Genomic DNA, 26103 nt, shown 5'->3' on the forward strand with positions numbered 1-26103 from the left:
CTCATTTCAATGTAATGGAACTATCAGTTTGAGTTACTTAAGACTGTCTTTATGAGTCCAAGCTAATCTATCTTGGAACCTAATTTACTTGAGCTACAATCTCATTCTGATAATGTATCGTGTGTTTGATTTGCGTCCATCATAGTTAACTAGCTCTAGATCCGTGTTTTTCAACAAAATAGTGGCAAATATCCTCTACTCCAGTGATGGCAAAGACCAGGTTTGACATCCACTTCTCTTCTTGCTCCGTTGCATCAAAATCTCGTTTTGGTAGGTTTCAGTGTGTTTTCAGCTTGCTGCCCATACCCCTTTTGTAGAGGACATCACATTCTCAGCTATCCCTTGCTGTCGTCTACAGTTTGGTGCCTGTTTCTAGCCTTCCACCCGTAGTTTGCAGCTGTTTACAGCAAAGTGACTGTTGCTGATCACTGTCCATTCAGAAAACAATCTCGTTTTTGCAGATTTCAGCTATTTCAGGTTGCTGCCCACACCTTGGACATGGAGGATATCGTGGTCCAAGCTGGCCATTGCTGTCTACAACAGTCTGGCATCTATTTCCAGCCTATCACACACTGTTCGGATTTTATTTTAGCGTGCTGACAAATACTGCTGGTTTTTTTCTGCGTTTTTAGTCTTTCTTTCTACTCACCTGCGTTTTTCTACCAGCTGCAACCTCTTATTGTTGGTAGCATCCTCCTTCCACTGGTAGCTCACTTCCAAGCCTTCCACTACTCTCCCACCTCTTGTGACGGATAGTGCGATTCGTGCTTCACACTGCCCTCACATCCCTTGAGGCGGACATTGCAATTCGTGGTTCATGGCTGACCTCTTTCACCTCTTCCTTCTTCAGCAAGGCACACTGGTACCCATGGCTTCTTTACCAACAGTGACGAGACTATTAGGTGCTCCTATTGTGGCATCACCAGACACACCACAGATGCTTGCTGACTTCGATCTTTGCTCCCCACCCCCTGGAGTATATGCATCTTCCACTAGGCACTCCTTGTGTCACCTCTCCTTTTTGGGCCACAGAGATCGTTTTGCATCGGCTATCAGAGTATTATGCTCAAGGGGATAAGACGCATTCGATGCGCACTAAGTCCTTTTGAGCACATGGAGGATCGATTGGTGCTATGACCTCTTGGAGATTGTCGCAATGCCAATGGCAATCTTCTTCCACCTATTTTCGGGTACAGTGGCTACTATGGACCGCGGTTCTACCGTCCGCTCCATCGAGAGATAGTGATTGTTTGATATCGTTTGGTCGTCAGTCCGCTCCTTTGAGAGAGAGTGGCTGCTTGACTCCTTCCTCTTCTTGAGCTTCCCGGTCCACTCCATTGAGAAGCAGCGACTATTGTCCACTCATTGCTCAGTCTGAGCCCCCCACCCTTCAACCTCGCCTACTCAGGTTTAAGAGGCCAACTCTGGGATTTCTTCACCACCCCACATACCTTCTTCGGCTTGACCGGCGGCAATTCTTCATGCTTAGACATTTCGGAGTCCTTGATTCATCAGTTTTTGGATTCTCTATCTATCTCTCAGAGGGGGATTCAAAGGGGGATGATCTTTCTTTGCTCTTCGAGGGGGGACTCTAGATCTATTGCAACTTCAGAGGGGACTCCTATTTCTCCAGTTTCAAAGGGGGTCTCCACCCGCCGCTCAATCCTTCGCACACCTTGACGGAGGCCTTTTACCTTCTTCTTCTACCCTTGGATGGGGTAGTTTCCTTCTAGCCTTCGCCTCACCTATTGATTCCTAGGATCTCGAGGATCTACCTAGATCGGGGCCTTGGAGGTTCAGCCGTGACTTAGTGATGAGGTCTTCATATTCCTTTTTGCATGGATGCACTGAGCTAGTGGCTTCTCTCTCAAGGTTGAGTTTCAGGTTCTCTAGCTCACTTTGTCTATTGTTTTTTACTGCAGGTTACCTTTCAGGTGGAAATCTTGGATCTTAGGTATCCTCTACATCTTCTTCCTCTTGTTCTTCTTGCCTTTGTCACTTGGTCAGCATGGAGCCAACTCTCGAGATCGAGTACGGGCATATCCTTATGGTTCTCGGCACCACACAAAGTCCGACATTCCTCCTATGCATTGCATGCTTTCATTATCTTTGTACTAGGGCGCTTGCGCAAGTGAATAATTTCCCCACGAGGGACACTGTCCAAGTGGCACCTGCTGCATGAGCATTCTTCAGCATGTAGCATTTCATCTCCACCTCACTCTTCTCTTCTTCCCCTTTTTGGGCTTGAGAGGGGGTGTTGAGAAACCCTTCATCCTTCACCCGTAGTTTGTGTTTTTGCATTTTGTGCTTAGGGTTTGCAGCCCCAAAAAAGGGGCACCATCCCAGACCGACTGTGTGTATTTATAGGCCACTCTCTTATTGATTCGTCACGGCTGATTCATTCAGTCTATCACCTCTTCTCTCCACCCTCTCCACTACCCTCACACCCCTTTAGGAGGACATTGTGGTTCGTGGTTTGTGGCTGTCTTCATCATCTTCCTTGTGCTACGGCATCCTTGTTCCCTTGTATCACATTCACTCCATGATTCAGAACTTCATCGTTCCATTCATTAGAATTTCTTCTCTCTTCTCTTCTCTTCTCCATGTTTGCTGAGTTCACTCTGTTTTCGTCCCCGCAAACCCTACTATCTCGTTGGTACGCCATCTTTTGACAAGGTATGCATTTTCAGTTTATTTGAATTTTATGCTTGTTGTAATTAGTGCTTAATGAGGTTATTTACCAACCTATCCGAGAAGGAAGGTTGGTTTCAATACGAATACATTATCTAATATGGGTCTTGTCATGCTTGAGACAAATTGTGCATATGAGGCTTTAGTGTCTTTGGGACAAACTTGAAGTTTTCCCTATTTGAGGCTGCTAGTAGTTTATCGGTTGAAGGCCATTGTGTGGAGTCAAAGTTATTGCATTCAGAAAGGAAAGGTGCTTGAAACTAAAGCTAGTGTGGGATCTGGATCATAATTATAGTTTGTGGCCCTCTATGTAATTCAGCTACTCATTGTGAATGAGGTCCCACTCTGCAAGAGCTCCTTGTTTTTGCTAGTCCAGGAGGAAAGAAAATATATAATCAAGTGGAAGTGAGAGTGGAAGCAAAGCAGTGGTGATGCTGCACTCTGTATAAAGCCTATGGAATGATATGTGGGCTTTCTTAAGGGTTGATTTAGAAATCAAGAATGTTTCACAAAGTTTTATCTGTATCATAGCAAAGTCTGTCAATATTCGTGGCTTAAATCCTTCTTTTCTGCAGCTACCACCTAAGACTATTGTCTTACGGAAATCTATGGTAAAGGTGACATCTAATCTGGATAACTTGACTCCTCAGTACAACTCACTGGAACTTTGTGCAACAAGGTGAATATGGGAGGTTTCACAAATTACTTGTGTTTGGCTTCATACATTAATTGTTTCAAGATCAAGTGGAGCAATTTTGTCTCAGTAAATTGTGCATTATGTACAGTCGAAAACCTGTGCATGCCAAAACTTTCCAGCATCTTACCCTCTTGTTGACATATGGAGGTGTTCCTGAATCGGTGTTTCTCAAATATCTGGAGGAGGAAGTTGAAGAGGCTGTGTCGAGGTTTAGAAATCGGACTGCTGCTTTAAGTGGTATGTTTTAAGAATTAGAAGTATTTTTAATCAGAGGCACTGTTCTACTTTCCATGCTGAGGTATTGCGGGTTGTTGTTTTGGTTCTTTTGTCAGGTCTTCAACAGTCTGTAGTATTCTATGGTTTTGTTTGAACATATTGTGTGACTCCAACATGAGAAACACTACTGTTCATACTTCTGTTGTTACGCTGAATGCCAACTAGCAAATGCACACAAGCTAAATAAGCAAGTTGCTACACTTTATGTACCTAATGTGTATCATGACTAGCAGGCCAAGTATTTTGTCTTGTTTTGAACAGGTTTATAAATATCAGCTGCAGGGTTGACTGTTGTGCTTTCTAGGTCATATGTCCTTTAAAGATGGGAGTTGGGCTACTTGTAAACTCCTCTGCAAGTGATGTCATAAGGTGACTTCCCAATAGGAAACACAAAGTGAGTAACACCACATGATAGCATGCACTGTTATATACATTCTTTATGGGAGCTTTTGCAGAATTTGTGAGCCAGGATCTCACCTATGATTTTCCAAATGAACAAAACATGATCAAATAGTCATTGAATGTGCCTCCAATCAAGCTGGCTTCATTTATGGTCAGGTGGCTTGAATAACTTTTTGGATTGTCAATCCATGATTTTCTGTCTCTTTGTAAGTAATGACTTTGTTTGGTGGGTGACGGACTAGACATTAGACAAGTACAAGGTCTACCTTTTGGTGCAAGGGTTGAAACAAAAGTATAGTATTAATTATGAGGGGACCTTTGCTGGCACTGCACGTTGACATCCTTTTGCTTATTAGTAGACTTGGCCTCTCACCATAAATGACCAATCTATCAGATGCATGGTGCAGCCAGTAGGGTTTTCGATTTTGGATATGAGGAAAGGTACAAAGATTAAAAAAGCTCTTTATGAGCTGAAGCAAGCACTTCAATCATGGTTCCATAGAATGGATGCCTTCTTAAAATCTCACGGCTTCCATTCATTTCCTTATAATCTCAATGTCTATTTCCATTCTACTCTAGGGGGATTTAGCTATGTGGTGTTGTATGTTGATGATCTCCTGATCAAAGGTCTGCGATTTCCCATCTAAAGGCACATTAAAGCACTATATTCAAGATGTCAAAACTTGGTCTTCCCTTATATTTCTTGAGCATGGAGGTTGTCCAATATTCGGAGGGTATCCTTGTGTAGCAAAAAAAATATACCCTTCAATTATTTGGTCAGTCAATTTATCAATTGCCAGATGCTTGATTACCTTTGTTAGCATATCGGCATTGGTCCACCCTCCCCTTTGATGCTGCCACAATGGGGAGAGGGGATCCCCATACTTTTCCCTTCCAAAGTCGAGTGGTGAGAAGGGGTGGCTTCTTCTGTTCGTGCTTCTGGGATTTTGATTCCCCTCCATCATTGATTCAAATGTATTTGTATCATTGTCCATACTGCATCTTGATGATCATACTTGTAAGTGGGCATCATTGCCACCTTGAGCTTTCAGCCACCCACTCTCACACCACTGTGGATAGAACGTTTGGAGCTTCTGCTGGCCTGTTCCCAGTCTGTCACCATTCTTAGCCTGCTGCTGCTCATGTGAATGACGTCACCATGAGTGGAGGCTCACCAACTACCACCTTGCTGGTTGCTAGTCATCTGCAGCCTGATGCCATCATGAAATCTTATTTTGAAGAGGCTGCTGCTGCGTTTTCAGTTCTTAGAGTTGCATTTTACCGTTAGACAGGTCACCCTACTGATGTTATCACTTGCGACATGCTGGATCATCATTCACATGTGGGCTGTTGTGTTTCAGCTTGAGATTTGCATTTCACTGATCTGTTTCATCTTGGACATCAGGCTCACTCTCGAGGGACTGTGTTTTGCTCTCTCAGCTGCTGCCCACATGATCAACATGGTAGAGTGCTGGTGCTATGTTTTTGGATGTGTCACGAGTACCACACACTCGTGGAGCTGTTCTGTGTCCCAGAAACCACTCTCTGAGCTTACCCTTTCGTTGGTCCTCAAGATGGAAGTTTTGAGGCCCCTATTGTATCATTTTCAACCTGTTCATTCATTCATTCATCTGAGCTTTCTACACCTTGTCTTCCACAGTTGTCTCACTTTCTGCATTTCACTCTTCTTGTGCTAGCATTTCTTTGCAGTGAGTCCCTACTTCTGACCAACCAAGCAGGTTGGTGCAGTGTGCACGTGGAGGATTTCCAACACAATGACATTGGGGATTAGACTTGCTTGCAAGTGTGATGCACTTGCAGGCAATGGAGAGGTGTATATGGTGCAGGTTGCATTCCTGAAAACAAAGCTCCAAGGTACAAAGTGACACACACTTGGAGAGTGTGCTAAAGAGAGCTTGAAACCTATGTGAGGATCAAAGGTAGTTTGATATAAGATGGGTAGTCTATGGTGAGGTGGAAGAAAGGTCTTATATCTAAAGTGCTATGACCTAGATGAATGAACGACAACAAGACATCATGCTTGTGTAACAAACCCAAGAAGAAGTTCACCCATGGGAAATGCTAACATTGTCTATGAAAAACTTGGCAATATCGGTGTAAAGGTGATGCTGAACACACAAAGCTTATAAAAGGGAAAACTGCAAAGCCATCATATGGATTTAATGTCGAACAAGGCAGCACCACCCAACCATTTTTGTGTTCTAACATGTTGCTAGGATACCTACACTTGGCCCACTTGATTCCCTTGCTTTTTCCAGAGCGTAGAGCAAATAAGCTGCATGAGCTCTTGCAATGACTTTTGGGTTAGTGGAAGCAATGACAAAAAATCAGAAATCATGTTGATGATGATTTTTGGGCCAGTTTTTCTAGTGTTTTATTGCCCGCAATGAGACAAAGGTCTCCTATCTTCAGAGAGAGTTGGCAAATGTAAACATGGATGAGGGTGATAGTATCACCTTACTTATACACAAGACTTGCATGAGCAACTACTCAATGTTAATGAGATTATTCAAGATGCTGAATTGGTGAACATCACACTAAACTCTCTTCTAGAAACGTATCTTGGTTTCCACACCTCCTTGATGTTGTCTTTTAGGCAAAATGCAAAAAATCAACAAAAAGGTGATGCTGGACAGCCATCAAACAAGGAATCCCAAAACTCAAATAAGGCTCTTGCAATGACTTTTGCGTCAATGGAATCAATGACAAAAATAAGAAATCATGTTGATGATGATTGTTTGGGCGACTTTCAGTGGCACATACAGAGGGCTGAGGCCAACCTTGGGACTTCAATACATAAACTTATCATGAATGCATGAAGACATCAAATCAAGCAAAGAATGAGGATCCACATCCACCCCTATGGGATAACCCAAATTTCAAGTTATCTCACCTCGGAGAACCACACCCCCCGTGTGAATCCAAATTATTCGAATCACTGTTGTACAACTGAACAGAGTAGATTTCTGCTTATTGATATGCAAGCCCAAAGCAAGATGAAAAAGGCTCCATATTGCCATTGCTCTTTCTAAGTTAGATCTTTCAGCCTTAAGGAACATAAGGAAATCATCAGCGAGAGTCTGTTCAACAGCTTTTCTTCATTGGGAAGAGCGAATTCAATGCTCTCACGTTCAATAGGCAACTTATCCAGCAACGAGAGCATTGGATGTGTCTCCAAAGCAAACAACAAGAGACTAAGGAGGCCTCATTGACAAACCGGGCGAGAAAGATCAATCTCGTCAGTCACTCCCCCTTTAAGCTTGATAAACACCACTGCATTAGTGTTGGTAGTATCAATAAGAGATGTCATTCGAGGCCCAAAACCCATGGCAAACATTAATTGTTGAAGAAAGGACTAGCTTACATGATTAAAAGCCTTTTCAATATCCAATTGAATCCATAACAACCTGTTGTCTAGTGGCTTTTGCATAATCTATCCCTAATTGAACATTTAGAATACTGTGCATGATATTGTGTATCTTAATGAAACAGTTATGTCTTGGGTGAATCAACCGTGGGAAAACTTTTTACAATCTATTCTTGATGATCATAGAGAAGATAATTGACAAAGATAGGTTAATGGGTCCTTAAATTGTTCAATATAGGTCAAGAACAATTAATTAAGCAAGCCTTCGGAAAACCAGAGTGACTCTAGGCCATTGTGCATAAACTCAACTCTCTTTTACGAGCAATATATAAAAGGAACACAAAGGAGACAAAAAATTAGGGTAGGTTCATTGAAGAGATGACCCGACACCAAAGCATTGGCATGCTGAATAAAATCAAGCTGGCATTGAAGAAGCCCTTTAAGCTTGGCTACATAATTCTATATGCCGAGGTAGCATAAAAAAGGAATGCATTGTGCATGGCCCAAATATGCCAGCAGCCCTAGAATTTGAAAAAATGAAATAGAATCTTCATGTGAGGTTGCAGCGGACCGTGATGTTTAGGCTTACAAAAAACCCAATCAAAAGGATGCATCTTGGCAACCACCATAACATGTGAAGTTGCAGCGGACCATGATGCTTAGACTTACAAAAAACCGAATCAAAAGGATGGATCTTGACACCTACCATAGCATGCTGAATGTTAGAAAGGAGAAGCCAAATTTTATGGCAAAAGCACAAGAGATGAATCAGTGACGGGAAGACTCCATAGTAGTAGTACAAAAGAAATAGTTGCCACTAGAAATACCTCAGCAGCGAAGTGCCGAAGCAAGGGAAAGACCAACTACCAACATGCTCCAAATGAACACCTTGCATTTGAACGGTATCTTGTTATGCCATCCTTCCATCATTGTGAGCTTCCACCAAGCTTTAGATTTGTGCAGTCCCCAAAGTGCATTAGCTTTAATGGTGAACCATGAATGATCTTTGATCATGAGGTGGTAAATTTGATTAATTGAAGGGGGTTGTGAGGTTCCAATCTTGCCAAGGATAAGCTGAATCTAGGACAAGAAAAGGTTGGCTGGTCTTATAAAGGGCATGGAAGCCACAAGGAACCTAGAAAACTAGCCTAACTGTGTGAAAGAACATGAATGTGCATTGAGGTAGGAGAGTGACATTAGCTATCAAAACAAATCCAAGGCAAGCCATGCGATTGTGAGAACAGAGGATCAAGGTACAACAGAGATTCAGTAGACAGTGTGAGAGTGTGAGAGACAGAGTTGAAGCACGACACCCAAGAGAATCGACTGAATGAGTGTAATCTGAAAGTACAAAGTACAACCCTTAAACCTTAGGGTTGTAGGGGGGTGTTCACACCTGACACACACTAAGTGCCCAAATGTGTGTAACATAAGCACATAAGTACATACGACAATAAGACCATAAGTCTGGGGGAAAAAACCTCTCCTACCGAGAGTAAAAAGTGCCCCAGTGTCGTACTGATCACGGAGACTCCCATATGAGCGTAGGCGTAAGTAAGGCGTGAGTCAAATACCCAACAAACCCCCCTGGAGTGAAGAGTGATCAAGAGTACAAGGATCATCCGCCACCAAAGGATATCAAATTTAAAGCATCGCGAAATGCTTCAAATTTGTCACGAGGAAGAGCTTTGGTGAAGATGTCTGCCACATTACTGGTGGTAGGACAATAGACAAGGCTGATATCACCTGCATGTAACCTCTCTTTGACAAAGTGATAGTGAATCTCAATGTGTTTCGTGCGAGCATGAAACACTGGGTTCCGTGCCACTGCAATGGCACTCTGACTGTCAGTGAACAATGGAGTAGGCTCAGTAACACATACATCCAAATCAGCTAGCAAGCGTCTAAGCCATACGCATTCAATTGTGGTAGTGAAAGCTGCCTTGTATTCAGCTTCACATGACGATGTGGCAACAGTGGATTGTTTCTTGCTAAGTCAAGAAATGTAAGAAGTGCCAAGAAAGAAACAATTGCCACTAGTAGAGTGACGTGTATCATAATCACCAGCCCAATCAGAATCACTGTAAGCATGTAAATGCAGTGGTCCCCCCTTGGCATAAAGCAACCCAAGAGAACGAGTACCCTGCAAGTAGCGAAAAACATGCTTGACAGCTTGCCAATGTGACATACGTGGCTGATGCATATACCTGCTCAAAGCTGAAACTGCAAACTGTATGTCCGGCCTAGTATTGCATAGATAGATAAGACATCCAACTGCAGGAGCATATGTATGTATATCAAACAAATCACTGTCATCATGTAATGACAGTTTCAGTCCAGGTTCCATGGGAGTACTAACTGGCTTGCAATCCTGTAAGCCAAATTTCTCAAGAAGCTGCTCAATATACCTTGACTGTGATAACCCAATACCTCGAGCATTATGTATGAACTGGATGCCCAAGTAGTAATGCAAAACTCCCAAGTCAGACATGTCAAAAGTTTGCTGCAAATTTTGTTTGAATGCTGAAATCTGATCAGCATGTGTTCCAGTGAGCAAAAGGTCATCAACATAAAGACATAAAATCAGCATAGATCCCCCTTCTTTACATACGTAAAGGGTAGACTCAGATGAGCTGTTTAGAAACCCCTGACCAAGCAAGAAAGCATCTATCTTTTCATACCAAGCTCTAGGAGCTTGTTTTAAACCATATAGTGCCTTTTTGAGCTTGCATACCAAATGTTGTGAGCCTTCAACTGCAAAACCAATGGGCTGCTGTACATAAACTTCCTCCTGAAGTTCCCCATGTAAAAATGCAGTCTTGATATCTAGCTGATGGACTGTCCAACCATAATGTGCAGCCAAAGCAATCATAGACCTGATGGTCGTCATACGGGAAGTAGGAGCAAATGTCTCCTCATAATCAATGCCCTTTTTCTGTGCGTAGCCTTTAGCTACCAGCCGTGCCTTGTATTTATCAATGGATCCATGTGCTTTTCTTTTCAATTTGTAGACCCATTTTGTTCCAATGGCTTTCTTCCCAAATGGCAAGGACACCAAATCCCAAGTTTGATTCTTAGTAATAGAATCTAATTCAGCTTGCATGGCTGCCATCCAATGCACACTGTGTTGTGCATCCTCATAACATTCAGGCTCTTCATTATCAAAAGTACTTGCTGCCATAATAAACTCCATGGTATGTGCTGAATCATGCAAGCGAGTTTGCCTTCTAGTACGACCAGCCATGGTGCATCCAAAGGACTATCTTGCATAGTCTGTAAATACCATCTAGGTAGCTGTCTAGCATCCTGGCTGTGTGCAAGCTCTTGCTGAATTTCTGTTTCAGCATGATGCTGAGTATTCCGATCAGCCAATGGCTGAATTTCTGCACTTTCCATAGGAGGAGCTGGCTGAACATTAGGTTCATTTTGTGAACCTCCAGCTGAATCACCGAAAGTAATGGGCCGCAGCCCTTCAAAAACATCACAGGCAGCCTGATATGTGTCCAAACCAGCCAAGGATAATTCTGATTTTTCATCAAAAACAATATCCCTGTTGACAAAAACCTTCTTCGTAACGGGATCATAGAGTCTGTAGCCTTTGCTCTCATTGCTATATCCCATAAAAATGCACTTAACAGCCTTGTTGTCCAATTTTCTTCTAAGTACCTGTGGAATATGGGCATAGGCAAGACACCCAAAGGTACGAAAGTGACCGACAGAAGGTTTACGGCTGTTCCAAGCCTCAAATGGTGTGATGGTCTTCAAGGCTTTGGTAGGGCATCTGTTCAAAATATGGCAAGCACACATGACTGCTTCCATCCAAAAACTATGAGGCAAGCTCTTTGCCTTCAGCATACATCTGGCCATCTCCATGAGTGACCGATTTTTCCTCTCTGCTACCCCATTCTGCTGTGGAGTATAAGCTGTAGTATACTGATGTACTATGCCCTTCTGGTGCAAAAAAGAATTCAGCATAGAGGACATGTATTCCCCCCCTCGGTCCGAACGGAGAGTCTTAATTTTGCATCTAGATTGGTTTTCAACAAGTGCACTGAAAGCCAAAAATGCATCATACACTTCTGACTTCTTCTTCAAACAATAGACCCAGCAAAAACGTGTGAAGTCATCAATGAATGTCACAAAATAATAACAACCACCCAATGACATGGTCTGCATAGGCCCACAAACATCTGAATGCACCAACTGCAATCTGGTTGTTGCTCTGTAAGCAACATCACGAGGAAATGAGAACCGATGCATTTTTCCCAAAATGCATCTCTCGTATAAGTGCTCGGGAGGTCTCTCCAAGAGAGGTAAGCCATCCAGCATCTGAGTACGCTGCAAAAGCATCAAGCTGCCAAAGTTTACATGCCCTAAACGAGCATGCCATAACTCTGCCTGTATCATAGCAGGAGTAAGAGTGGATGTGAAGTATGCTTACTGATCTACTGAAAGAGCATCCAATTCATATAAACCATGACACAAAGATCCTGTCAAGACCAAAGTCATGCATTCTTTTTCTCGAACCATGCAACGGTCATCATCAAAGGTGACCTGCATACCACAACGTGCCAAAGAAGAAATAGAAAGCAAATTCTTCTTTATTCCAGGCACAAACAAAGCATCCTGCAGGCGGAGAAGAGAGCCATCAATGGCTATGAGCTGAATCTCCCCAATACCACGAACAGGGTATGATGCATTATTGGCACACTGTACCGATTTCCCAACGGGAGGTGCACTAACTGAAGCAAACAAATCTCTGCGAGATGTGATATGTCTAGAAGCACCACTGTCAAAGAACCAAGTGTCAGCATCCTTTGTAGAGCTATGTGCTCTATCGGCCCAAGAGATGTCATAACTGCAAGTGTAAAAACAATAGTCCCTGTCCACAACAAAGGACGCGGACTCACTAGCAGTGGAAGGAGTAGTAGAAACAGACATTTCTTTCTTCTTCTCTTTGGCAATGCGCTTTCTGCACTCAGTGATATAGTGGCCGGGCTTCTTACAATAATGACATTTTCCTTTCTTTGCTTGCGTCCCCCCTTGTGACTGATTCTGCGATGTGCCAGAAGTGCCAGAACTCTGCCTTGTTGTTCTTGCCTTTCTGTCTTGCCACAAAAGCCTGCTCAGAGACTATAGCATCCACACCACTATTTTTCCGTGTTTGCTCCTCCTCTAGAAGCAAGCTAACTAGCTGAATAAAAGTGAGTGGGTGCTCAGCAATCCTCATGGTGAGGTTCAATGCAGTATGAAAAGACAAGTACGAAGGAGATAAGGAATTCAAGGTGGTGGATATCAACTGTGCATCCGAAAAATACTCATCTACATTCATGAGCTGCTCCCTCAAGTCCTGAATCTTGTTTAAGTGATCCTGCATAGAATCACCTTCATGCATCTTCGGAGTTTCCAACTCTTTCTTCAAAAAAGAGATCCGAGTCTCATTCTTTCCTGCAAATATATGCTCCAAAGTCAACCATGCATCTCGTGAAGAGGATGCCGAACGGATATGAGGTATGATGGACCGCTGAACTGCCAGAGCAATCAGCGACAAGGCCTGTGCATCACGGGTATCCCAAGCTTTTTGAGCTGCAGTTCTTGGAGGAAGTGGCTGAGATGGAGCGGGCTGAGGTCCCCGTTGTCCACGTGCACCATGGGGAGGAGGAGTAGCGGGAGCTACAACTCCCGGTCGAGTTTCCTCTCCACTGACATAATCCCATAAATTCTTGGCCACTAATGCATTTTTCATCATGAATGACCAAAGGGAATAGTTGTTTCGGTCCAGTCTGTCCTCCTTGGATACATACGTAAAAACATCACCTCCCTGATTTGCCATGATGACAAATTTCCAAAGACAAAATGAGCAATGTCAAAGCAGTACGAATTGGAAATCTACAAATTTTCAGAAATTGCAGCAAATACGTTTTTGCAATTAATGTGCAAGGGCGTACTCTGTCAGAAAATTGTCTTTTAATGCACGCTTCCCAAGGTGCAAACAGTGCACTGCAACACTGTTATGTCTAAATCCCCAAAATTTTTGCCAAAATTTCTGTCAAAAACAGTCTTTCTGTGACTGTATCAGCAGTTCAAATGCAACTGTCCTCCAAATACACAAAAGCCCCAAAATTTCTGACAATCCAGTCCAGAAATTTGCATGAAATTTATCCCCCCACTTGTTCTGTGCTTGTTGCATGTGAACCTCCGCTTCCAGAATAGTGTTCTGGGCTAAAATTAAAAAAATTTGTTGAAAATTTTACCTGATGGTGTGCTGGTCAGACAGGCGGCCGAGGTTGCGAGCAGAGCTGACGTGGACTTTAAGTCAGCGGGCAGTTTGGCGGCGCAGGACAGTCGCGTGTGACGACGAGCGGACTGTATGACCTTGACAGGCGGGCGCAGGACAGTCGCGTGTGACGGCTGACGACCGACCAGGCGAGGTCGTCTGGCGGGCGTCGTCTGACGAAGGGTTGCTCGTGGTCAAACAGGCGACGCTGCTGCTGACGTGGACGACAGGCGACGCAGCTGCTGACGTGGACGACAGGCTACGCAGACAGTCGGACTGCAGGTGGACAATCGAACAGTCTCGAGCTGTGGGAGGAGTCAGGCTGCGCAGACCGTATGACGTTGACGGGCGGACTGTTTGCTACGAACTTCTGACAGTACTGACGACGGGCTGTCAGGCGTTGACGGGCTGACAGACTGGCGACTGGAGCTGGCGACACGGGGGCAAAACTGGCGGGGACTGCTGGCTGCTGACTGAGGACCGCTCTGATACCAAATGTGAGAACAGAGGATCAAGGTACAGCAGAGATTCAGTAGACAGTGTGAGAGTGTGAGAGACAGAGTTGAAGCACGATATACCCAAGAGAATCGACTGAATGAGTGTAATCTTAAAGTACAAAGTACAACCCTTAAACCTTAGGGTTGTAGGGGGGTGTTCACACTCGACACACACTAAGTGCCCAAATGTGTGTAACATAAGCACATAAGTACATACGACAATAAGACCATAAGTCTGGGGGAAAAAACCTCTCCTACCGAGAGTAAAAAGTGCCCCAGTGTCGTACTGATCACCGACACTCCCATATGAGCGTAGGCGTAAGTAAGGCGTGAGTCAAATACCCAATAGCGATTAACTCTCTTTTGATTTGTCCTCCCATGAGAGTAGACGAGAAACTATGAGAATTTTCATTTGGAAAGAATTTATAGCTAGTCTATCCTTTGTCGAGTGCCATTGCACCTTGAAAAGCACTCGTTTTTGTGAACCTACTAGTAAGTGAGGAGTACTGAAGTAGATGTAGAGAACTGAATGTCACCAACAAGGACATGCCACCAAGAACCGCGAATCTTCGTATTACCATGCCAGAGGCCATGATCTTCAAGAAAATGATGGCTAATAATTCTCCAGGTTTGTTGACTAGCACACATGGCTCGGAGAACCGACTAATAGGGGGATGTTATATGGGCTTTTTCTCTCTCTCTCTCTCTCTCCCTCTCTCTCTCGCATGTGTGTGTACACATGCACACATGTGTTGAGCTAACAATGCATTAGCTTCACCTAAACAGCCCCAAAGTACACTTAATTAATGAAGAAAACCTCTTATTTTTAAAAGAAATGCGATCCTAAAGAGTTATTGTGTACCACATGCAAAATCGAGACTTGAGTATCTAAAACTTTGTGTAAATAGGCATGCTGTCCACCACTCTCCCTTAATCTCGTTTTTGTAGGTTTCATGAGTCGTATCTCTGCTGCCCAAACCCCGTTCGTGGAGGACATCGCGGTTAAAGCTTCTCCTAGGAATTTCCCACCATTTGGTGCTTGATTCTAGCTTTCCCCACCTGTCTGTAGCCTTCACATGGTACCTAGAAGCTGTGGCCTACTAGTTAATTATTGCGTTTAATGCTGATATTAGCATTTGGTGTTGTTGCTAGCAGTTTGGAGTTGTCGCCCTAAACTCAAATCTTCTCTTCTCCATAGGTTGTGTTTACACCTAATAGCTATCGCTTATTTTTTCTCTCCTTGGGTACTTGCGGTTTTAGTCTCTCTCTCTCTCTCTCTCTCTCTCATACATTACCATCTGCATGAAATCTAGCCTTCCTTGGTTATGTTTATTGGTGTTCGATACACGGAGGCTGTCTTTGTGATTCGGGACCCGTTCGGAATCCCCCTCTCCTCTCCCCTTTCCTTTGCAAAAAACACACATATATTCAGGTTATTCCTATGGGAGTGCATCCCAGAGATACTTGAGTGTGGATCGTTTCGTATCGTAGTTTGCCTCTATGGCATTCCCTAGTGGATCATTTTATTATTTTGTTGTACCTCAATTGACATTTGGACAAGGCTACCATGTCATAGAACCTTCATCTACAGCTACGATATTATATGGATCTATGTCCGTTTCGGTATCTCTGCAGCGATTGACACTCATTGGGTATCAGCAAGAGGCTATTTTTTCCTATCTACTTTTATTCATTTTTCCTTCTTATCCACCACCACCACCACCACCACCACCATCTTATGCTCCATTTTATCCCATTTATCCATCTTTATAGACACCTCATGGTTCTAGCTTCTCATCTGACAGGTATGCATTTAATGACAAGACTCGTTTCAACAGGTCAAATGGCACCACTTGGTGAAATTTGACGATGCATATCTTAGACTCTCAGAAGCTATGAGATTTAGTGCAAGGGCTCGAACCCCAATCTCATCTCACCCTTGTCCGCTCATGAAAGGCTCTCATAATGCCTTCGCTATTGTTGAGCTTATGTAGGGCTTTTTGCTTGAGTTCCACTATTAGGTTTAGCATTTCCACTCAACATCTGGGTGTTGGGCACACTTGACTAACCGCTACACGGCTTGCAATCATCACTATTAGGAAACTACTCAACTCTAGAGCGTTTGTTTGATTGGTGAGTAGAGGTCTACGTCGTCTCTTTAGAGACATCGGATGAGTCTTGTTCACATTAGTGACTTGTCTCTTAATGAGGTGCCAGATTAAGGCCTAGGGTCGTGTTAGTTTTTCCATTGACTCAGGTTTAGATCTCGCTTCGTTGGATGATGTCTATCATGTCTCCCAGCTTGGGGTGAACTTGTTGTCCATTCAGCAGCTTTGTAAGTTGGGTGAGTAGTTTTCTTCACATCGACTACAATTAAAGTCCTAGACTTTTTGATTGGTTTAGTGATTGCTCTTGGTAACGCACAAGCTAATGGCCTTTACCACATGACCCACTCTCTTATCGAGCCGACTGTGGCCACCACATGGGAGTCCATGGACTCTAAGCGTCTTTGGCATTTTTGCTTCGGATATCTTGGTTATGACTCTTTTTATGAGTAGTCGCGTCAAGGAATGGTTGAGGGCCTTCCACACCTAAAACTATCTTGAGAGGTTTGTAAAGCATGTGAGCTACGTAAACAATGTCGTGCACTCTTTTTTGAGCAGTCTATTACTTGTGCTTTTGAACCCCTTAAGCTCATTTATGTAGATCTTTGTGGTCCCACATTCACTGCCGCCTTAGATGGTGCACTGTACTTCTTTTTGATAGTGAATGATTTCTCTAGATACATGTGGGTGTATTTTCTAAAGCACAAGTCCAATGCTTTTACTTATTTCGGTGATTGGGTGTTGCTAGTCCATACCCAAGCTGGTCGGCGTGTGGGTTTCATGAGGAGTGATTCTGGTGGTGAGTTTACCTTCTATGAGTTTTTTGAGTTTCTACAAGAGCAAGGCATTTCACACTAGCTCACCTCTACAAACTCCCCTACACAGAATGGAGTCATAGAGCGTAGGAACCAAAGTGTCTTGAATATGGCATGAACTATGCTGTTTGTAGCAAAGCTGCTTGAGTGCCTTTGGGTTGAGACTGTTAATACTTCAGTATACATTCTCAACCGACTATGGTGAAAAGACTTCGTGCTAGGCATTCTTTTGACTCTCGGCCTTTTATTGCTCACTTTAGAGTTTTCGATAGTCGTACTTATATGCACACTCTTGATGACAAGATAGCAAAGCTCACCTCTCGAGTGGATCTCTTGTTCTTTATGGGCTATTTTCGGAAGCAAAAGCCTATCGATTCTTGGACAAACAAGGTGATTGTTAGGAGGGGTGTTCTCTTTGATGAGAGCGACATAGTGTAGTCCTTTGCTTTGGACTCTTCATTCTCACCTTTGCTCATATCATTTGAGATCTTGCCTATTGAGTGAGGTCTATTTCCTACTCCTGAGCTTCCTGCAGATACTTCAGCTCCTAGGTCTTCTTCGCGAGACCTATTACCTTATTGATATTGGTAGTTTATGCTAGGTTCGAGGATCCTTCCATTAGATTTTACTTCAGAGGGCCCTGAAAGGTTTTCTCGGCTCGCCTCTCAAGCTTCATATGCATTGTATTTTACTGCTGATTATATTGGACATTCTGAGCAAGTCAGTGGGGAGTAGGCTGTCTAGGATCCTTTGTGGCATGAGGCTATGAAGAAGGAATTGGATTGTATCGATCAAAATGGGACTTGGACATTGATGGATCGTCATTGTTACAAGTGAGTCATTGGGATGAAGTAGATTTTGAGAATCAAGCTAAAGCATGCTAGTACATTAGACAAATACAAGGCTCGTCTTGTAGTGCAAGGTTTTAGGCAAGAGCATGGCATTGACTATGAAGAAACCTTTGCACCTATTGCTTAGTTGATATACTTTTGTTTGTTGGTTATGCTCGCCGCTCACTATGGTTGGTTGATTTATCACATGGATATCAAAAGTGCCTTTCTGAACGGTTCTTTGAAGGAGAAAGTCTAAATGGAGCAACCTCCTTGCTTTTCTTTGATTGACTCGAGTGAGAAGGTATTTCACTTGCGGAAAGCTCTTTATGGGTTGAAGCAAGTATTGAGGTCTTGGTACCACAGGATAGACAAGTTTTAATGGACTCATGGATATCACTCTACCGCCTATGATTCATATCTATATGTGTGGACCACTAGTGTGGGGCTTAGCTATATCTTAATATATATTAATGATATATTACTCACTGGCTTAGATTTTGCGGCTATTGCACAAATTAAGGCACAACTTTATGCTACATTGGAGGTGACAGACTTAGGATTATTGTCTTACTTTTTGGGAATAGAGATTGTTGGCTCCAAGGGAAGTATCTTTCTGACACAACATAAGTGTATCCTACAGCTGGTGGACTAGTATTGCACCGATCAGATATGACCATTGGCCACACCTCTAGATCCCACTGTACATCTGCACAAGGATACCTCGGGTCAGTCTTTTGATTCTCATAGCTATTGTTTTGTTGTAGGAAAATTACTTTGGTTGATTCATACTAGGTCAAATCTTGCATTTTGAGTTAGTTTGCTTGGTCAGTATTTTAATGCATCTAGAGTGTCTCATTGGATTGCCTGTCTTCGTGTGTTAAGATATTTAAGGTGTATCTATAATATGGACTAACTTATGGTTATTGTTTACGCCTACAGGGATATACTGATTCTGATTGGGTGGGAGAACTTGAGATCTGACGTTCTAATAGAGGTTCCATCTATATCTTAGAAACGATACTAATCTCTTGGGCTAGTGGTAAGCAAGAGATGGTGGTGACTTCCACTGCCGAGACAGAGTATTCGGCTCTCTGGATGGTACTACGGAGGCTATCTATGTGAGAAACTTGTTGGTCGCATTACAGTTTCTTTACTAGTTATCTACCGTTGTCTATTGTGACAATGAGAGTGTCATTGCTCGTGCGTGCAATACTATCATCACCCCTCGAACAGCGGTTCACTATCATTTTACTAGAAAGTAGGTTGAGTTAGATACCATTTGCCTAGAGTTTGTGTCATCTAGTGATAACTTTGTAAATATTTTGAATAAGATGGTCAACTGATTAGTTTTACATTGTCTTCTACCGTGGATCGGATTGGATACTTCTTTTTTACTTCTTCTTCCAGTTTGAGAGGAGGCGATTTTCTTCCCTTGATAGTGACAATTATGATACTTACAGTTTTTTACTTTCAAATATTTATTTATTTTGTATTGTATATCATGGATATTTGTTACTTCATCCGCATTCTTAGGATGACATGATTGTAAAAGAACATTGTAGCAAGTGAACAATTCTCTTGCGAGTCCATTGTCCAAGTGGCAATGTTGTATCGCCTTTTGCATGAGCATGAAAACTTGTGTCGTCCTTTGCATTTCCCATGCTATCATCACACCTCGAACATGGCACACGACAGTTCACTATCATTTTACTAGAGAGCAAGTTGAGTTAGATAGCATTCGCCTAGAGTTTGTGTCATCTAGTGACAACTTTATAGATATTTTGAATAAGGTGGTCAACTTTCCGGTTCAACATTGTCTTTTACAGGTGGATCGGATTGGGTACTTTTCTTTTACTTCTTCTTCTAGTTTAAGAGGGGACAATTTTCTTCTCTTGATAGTGACAATGATGATATTTACAATTTTTTACTGTCAGATATTTATTTATTTTGTATTGTATATCATGGACATTTGTTACTTCATCCGTATTGTCAGGATGACATGATTGTAAAAGGACAATTCGTCAAGTGAACAATTTTCTTGCGAGTCCATTGTCTAAGTGGCATCGTTGTATCGCATTTCACATGAGAATGAAAACTTGCATTGTTTTTTGCATTTCCTAGGTATCGGCATTTTGTTCATGTATACTTACATCTGTGTGTATTTATCGCTTTTTGGTCATCCTTGGAGTAGTCGACTTTGGATCTACCATAATCGTGGCATTGCACATGGCAGTTTGCAAAGCCCTCCTTTTCTCCGTGCGCTTCCAATGCTTACATGCTAGATTTGCTCATCTTGCTTGCTTATTAATCTTGCATTTCTCTCCAATATGATTGACACACATACACATATCTAGAAATCTCTAGGCACTTATCCTAGTAGCGTGTGGGATTGTTTTGTTTGTTTTTTGAAGGTTGTGGGGCTAACCATCCCTACTTTCCTGTACTTCGGGAAATAGTGACTCAATGGGACGAAAACTGATTTAAAACCATCACTTGATGCTAAATCTTTTGACCAAATTACGCCAAAAGTCCTAGAAAAAATAAAAACAAGAAAAACACGAAGTCTAGAGTTGATTTCATCCGTCTTTGCAAGACTACGTAGGCCCTTGGGCAGCTGATGCACACCCTTGGTGTGATGCCTTGGCCTCGCAAGGGGGATGACTTGGCCTCCCTTAGTAAGATAACCATCCGCTTCGTAGTCTTGGTAGGTCATTGGGCAGTCAACGTGGGCCCTTTACTTGATGCCTTGGTTGCTTTGGAGTAGGACGCCTTGGAGTAAAAGAAAAATCCATATCAAGGGTTATTTCTCATGGCTTCATTTTGGGCTTGAGAGGGGATTTGGAGCTAACAATGCATTAGCCTTACTTAAAGAGCCAAAAAACACACTGAATTAATGAATAAAACCTCTTACTTTAATATCAAGAGTTACTGTGTCCCACATGCAAAACTTTAATTTGGGTGCCTAAAACTTTCTATAAATAGCCATGCAGCCCGCCTTTGTCCCTTAATCTCGCTTTTGCAGGTTTCAGCAGGCGTATCTTTGCTGCCTACACTGCGTTTGCAGAGGACATCGCTGTCAGATTTTCTGCTACCATCTACTACTATATGGTGTTTGATTCTAGCCTTCGACACTTGTGTGCAGCCTTCCCATGGTACCTTGGAGCTGTTGCCTACTACTTGAGTGTTGCGTTTGATGTTGATGTCAGCGTTTGATACTGTCACCAACAGTATGGAGCTATCGCCCTGATCTTCTCTCTCCTCAATGTTGGGTGTAATGTCCCTTCGTCTCCGTGTATATAGTCATACGGGTGTGAACACATCCTTATTGTACCCTAACATATAAATACATTCTTTCATTCTTTGTGTACCATCACAATCTGCAACGGGCGACTAACACACGATTGGCAACTGCTGCGCGATAGGCGATGGTTGCAATGGGATGGGTCCAGTGGGGGGAACCAACGTCTAAGTGACGGCTGCAGGGAGTCATGACGACCTGCGTGATGGGCCGGCGAATGGGTGTGTGATAAGTCATTACGGCGGGTCAAGGAAAACCCCCCCTCTCCCCCCCCCCCTCCCCGAGAAAAAAAAAATTTAAAAAAAAAATTAGAAATTCCTTTATTCTTAGTTATCCTCTTGCTCTGATGGGGATTCTCGCGCGCAAGCATAGTGCTCAGATTTATGCCCAAAAATTTGGGGCTTTTCAGATTTAGTACTGTTCAAGCCTAATTGAGACATCGGTATCAGAAATTGCAGACATTGTGCGCTTTTAAATTGGGGACTTCCCCAATTTCAGTGAAAACATTGGACCCATAAAATTTGGGGCTTTTGTTGTATTGATGAAATTTTGTTCAGCTGAGTTAGATTGACTGACGTTCGTGCACCCAAGAAATTTTGGGGCTTTTGCAAATTTTTGTGAAATTTTGCTAAATTTGCATGTTTTATGCTCTTGGGAACATGTATTAATGCAATTGGGGCAGATTTGATAGTGAAAATTTGGGGCTTTTGTTGAAATCTGTGGATTTTGGGAAAGTTGATGCGAGAAATGCACTTTGGGAATATTGCTGAAGCAATCTTGTTGCCATAAGCAGAGTGATTTGAGCATTTTTTATCTCCCACTTGTGCGATTTCGGAAAAATTGCAGAGATTTCTTGGTGTTTTGTGTATTAGAAGTTGATACGAGCACATATGTATGCAATACACATGTTGGGCAGCTGCTACTAAGTTGATGTACTGCTGATTATTCATGTTGCAGTAGTCTTAGTGATCATTTGCAGATTTGGGATTGTTGCAGATGTTTGTTTGGTGATATTGCTGAAGTGAGAGTTACCTGGCAGTGATGTATGCATTTAATGTATGCTGAAATCACAATCATACTGCTGAAAGTCATTCGTTCTACTGCTATACATATACTTGGATTGAATCTTGCTATTATTTGCTGAAAATTTGGGCTGAAATCAGCTGAATATTCAGCTCATTTTTGCGGTCATAAATTGCAGCTGATGACAGCTGAGAAATTTCTCCCTCATCTTCATGGGATATGGAGATGAGGGAGAGATGGGTCATAGAGTTTGGCTTCCTCAGGGGGGTAGGAAGATAGTACGCAGCCGAGACGTAGTATTTAATGAGGCAAAGTTGCTGAAAAATGCTACACATGGTGATCTTGACAAAAAGAAGGTCAAATTCCAGCATGAACAGCCAGCCATTCAGCAGCCATTAGCTGAAAGTTCTGTCCCTTTTGATGCTGAAAATGAGCAGCAACCTATTGTGCTACAGTGAGAAGATCATGGACAACAAATAGATGCACAGGATGAAATAGGACAGCAATAAGAGCATGCTGAAAACAGATTACAGCAGCAAGAAAATGCTGAAAATCAGCCACCTGGTGATGGTGTGCACATTCCTCATGATGTAGGCCCACTGCCTGATAATACAGATCATTGGGTAAGAAGGTCTACACGTGTTAGAAGGCAGCCATAGAGGCTTCAGCCATCTTTGGATTGCATTTTGTTGATTGATGAGGGTGATCCTCTAACATTTATAGAGGCATAGTTATGTGAAAATAAGAGAAAGTGGGAGCTTGCTATGTAGGAAGAGATGAAGTCTCTATATGCAAATAACACAACCCAAGGATAGGAAAGCTATTGCTAATAAATGGGTTTACGAAGTGAAACGTATTGATGGGAAGCCCAAGTACAAGGCACGGTTGGTTGCTAAGGGCTATACAGAGAAGGAAGGCATAGACTTCCAAGAGGTCTTTTCACCAATGGTAAAGATGACTACACTCCGTGTTTTGTTTGCTCTCACTGCATTCTTGGGTTTAGAGTTGGATGAGATGGATGTGAAGATTGCTTTTCTTCAGGGTGACTTGGATGAAGAGTTGTACATGAAGCAACCAGAAGGATTTGTTATTCCAAGAAAAGAGTATTTGGTTTGTAAGCTGAAACATAGCTTATATAGGTTGAAAGAAGCCCCCTAGACAATGGTACAAAATTTTTTATACCTTTATGCTTTGCCATGGATTCAAACGCAGTCATGCAGATCATGGCTTATACTCTAAAAATGCTGATGATGGAAGCCTTATTGTGTTGGTTTTATATGTGGATGACATGCTGATTGCAGGACAGCATAAGAGTTCTTTGAATGCTCTTAAAAGGCAGCTTAGTTCAGCCTTCTCCATGAAAGATTTGGAGGTAGTTGAATACATTTTGGGCATGTGCATTAAAAGAGATAGAGGGCAATGTTTGTTGTTTCTCTCATAGGACAAGTACATCATCAAAGTCCTTGACAAGTTTAATATGGGTGATGCTAAGCCTCTTGGTGTGTCTTTATTGCCAGATACAAAACTTAGCAAAGCTGATTGCCCTAAGGATGATGTAGCTGCTAGTGCCATGAAGGGTATACCTTATGCATCAACTTGTGGATCTTTGATGTATGCCATGGTTGCAACTTACCCTAACATTGCTCATGCAGTGAGAGTTATTAGTAGATTCATGTCTAACCTTGGCAAGCCACATTGGGAAGCAATGAAATGCTGGTGCTAAACATACTGAGGTTGCCTTTGCTGCGATTCGAGAACCATTTGGAGTACAACACACTCTACAACTCATAATCTCTACCTTGATTCCAGAGATATGAGAGTTCGAGGTTTAGTATTCACTGCATAGTGTGTTTGCTGCGTGAGCATTGTATTTTCATTATTCATTGTGTTCATTGTCTCTAAGTTACCCTAACCCTAATTGTGTTGTGCGTTAGTCAGTGTGTGCTTTGTAATATGATTGGCTTTGTGCTTTTTGTGTTTAGAGTTCTTTGCCACCCGCGCACACACATATTGCATTAGATAGGGCTTGCCCATTGAGCTGCAATTTGAGTCTCCACGAGCCATTTTGCAATATGGCCTGAATGGTGCAATAGAATTGTTTGTAGCTAGAATAAACTACTTATGCTTGTGTATCTATTGGTGCTGTTTGTGGGTTGCATGAAGTATAATGGTGAGTTGCTATTCAGCTTGGGGAGCTCTCCAATGGATGCCAAGCTAGAATAAACTACTTATGCTTGTGTATCTATTGGTGCTGTTTGTGGGTTGCATGAAGTATAATGGTGAGTTGGTATTCAGCTTGGGGAGCTCTCCAATGGATGCCAATTAGATGTGTCGGTTGCTTAGGGACGAGCCCAACTTTGTTGCGCGAAGCCACTGTAACACCTGGTCATTCTCACTTGAAATGGTCCTCGCTTGCTCCTCCCTAGACTGATGTGTTGGAGTGGCTGTTTTGGGGAACAAGGGGAGTGATGAGCGGAAGGTTGTAGTGTCACAATTTGAGTAATTAGGATGCCCATCTCTAGAGGAAGGGGATAACCTTCAAACGGGACAGTGTTACTAGAACTGACTGTAGATTTGTCACAGTGTCATGGAGAAGCTTAGCTTTGTGCTCCACTGGGGCATTGGTATTATAGGGAAGCGGATGTAGGAGGCAGGTTTGGCTGGATGGGAAAAGGTAGATGGACATGGGAAGTGGGAATGAGTCCAAGGGGAGAGGCAAGCTGTCTTTTTGATTAAATGTTTGAAGAGAAATGCTGATCATGAAATCAATAAGAGGTCTTGTTGAGTGACCTTTAATGATCTCTTTGAATAGGCATGATGATTATATGAAAGATATTTGATGAATCTGCTGTAAGAGGTCATGTTATTGAGCTGGAAAGTTGGGGTTTACATGGTGATATGGGCCTATGAGACAATGCTACGAGGTGAGAGAGAGAAGAAGAGGAGATACTGTGTGTTGAATCATGAACGCATCATTAAAACATATTGTTTAGAGACCTCAAGTATTTGTTTATGTTAGGCCTACTCAAGGCCAGTAATATAGCACAAAAGGAAATTGTTTGAAGCTTAGCAAGTGATTTGTGTGGGTTTTGTAGACTCTCTTTGCTTAAAGTAGAAGCTAGCATGTTGACTTTTGTAACCTTACATAAAATGTGCATTCTGAATCTCTCTAAGAGTTTGCTTTTGTGTCAACGACCTATTGAATGTATGTGATGACCAGAGTTTATGAGAAACTTGAAAGAGAAGGAAATTACTATCCATCATAGTGACAAGATATGGTTGTCACTCCAGTGTCCTAAATAGTGAAGCTAGTTACAGGGAATGGTCATTCTGAAACTTATCAGTCCCCATTCCATGATCCTATATTGCATTTGTGGTTGTTATGCTATGCATGCAATGAATAGATAGAACCTACTGTTTAGACCACTAGACGTCCTGTGCATCCCAAAGTAAACTATATTACACCTCAAACTTCGTTGCATCCCAAAGACTCTTGAATAAGTAAACTAATGGATAAGGTAAGTACAAGCTTCAAACTTTGAAAGCAAGCAACAAAGGTAAATCAGATTTGATTCATAGCTTTTCCCATCGATTACCATAGAACAGCCAAATATTATTCCTCTTTCTAAAAAAGGGTCATGGTATTTAACTTGGACTATCTCATAGGTTGTATCCATATATTTAAGTGAAAGGCTATGAAGGTTGGTTTCAGATCTAGAAATTTTTAGTGGTCTACTGAATTGAGAAATTCAGTTGTAGTTGAGTAACTGCTACTTGCATGTTGGCATCAGCATTTCCTGG

General features: G+C 42.5%; 1 protein-coding gene across 9 annotated transcripts in view; it reads left to right on the top strand.

Moving 5' to 3' along the window:
• LOC148038088 (putative RNA-dependent RNA polymerase 5) overlaps positions 1-26103 on the top strand; it is a 177557-nt gene that overhangs the window by 80268 nt on the left and 71186 nt on the right. For all 9 annotated transcript variants that reach the window (XM_087668744.1, XM_087668803.1, XM_087668795.1 and 6 more), the window contains 2 exons: positions 3267-3370; positions 3477-3625. In XM_087668744.1, the coding sequence (XP_087524870.1) occupies positions 3267-3370; positions 3477-3625 (253 nt within the window). The remainder of the gene's footprint in view (positions 1-3266; positions 3371-3476; positions 3626-26103) is intronic.

This window comes from Lygodium microphyllum, chromosome 3 (assembly GCF_053477565.2).
Source record: "Lygodium microphyllum isolate KBCC chromosome 3, Lygodium_microphyllum_v1.1.10, whole genome shotgun sequence".
Taxonomy (NCBI): Eukaryota; Viridiplantae; Streptophyta; class Polypodiopsida; order Schizaeales; family Lygodiaceae; genus Lygodium; species Lygodium microphyllum.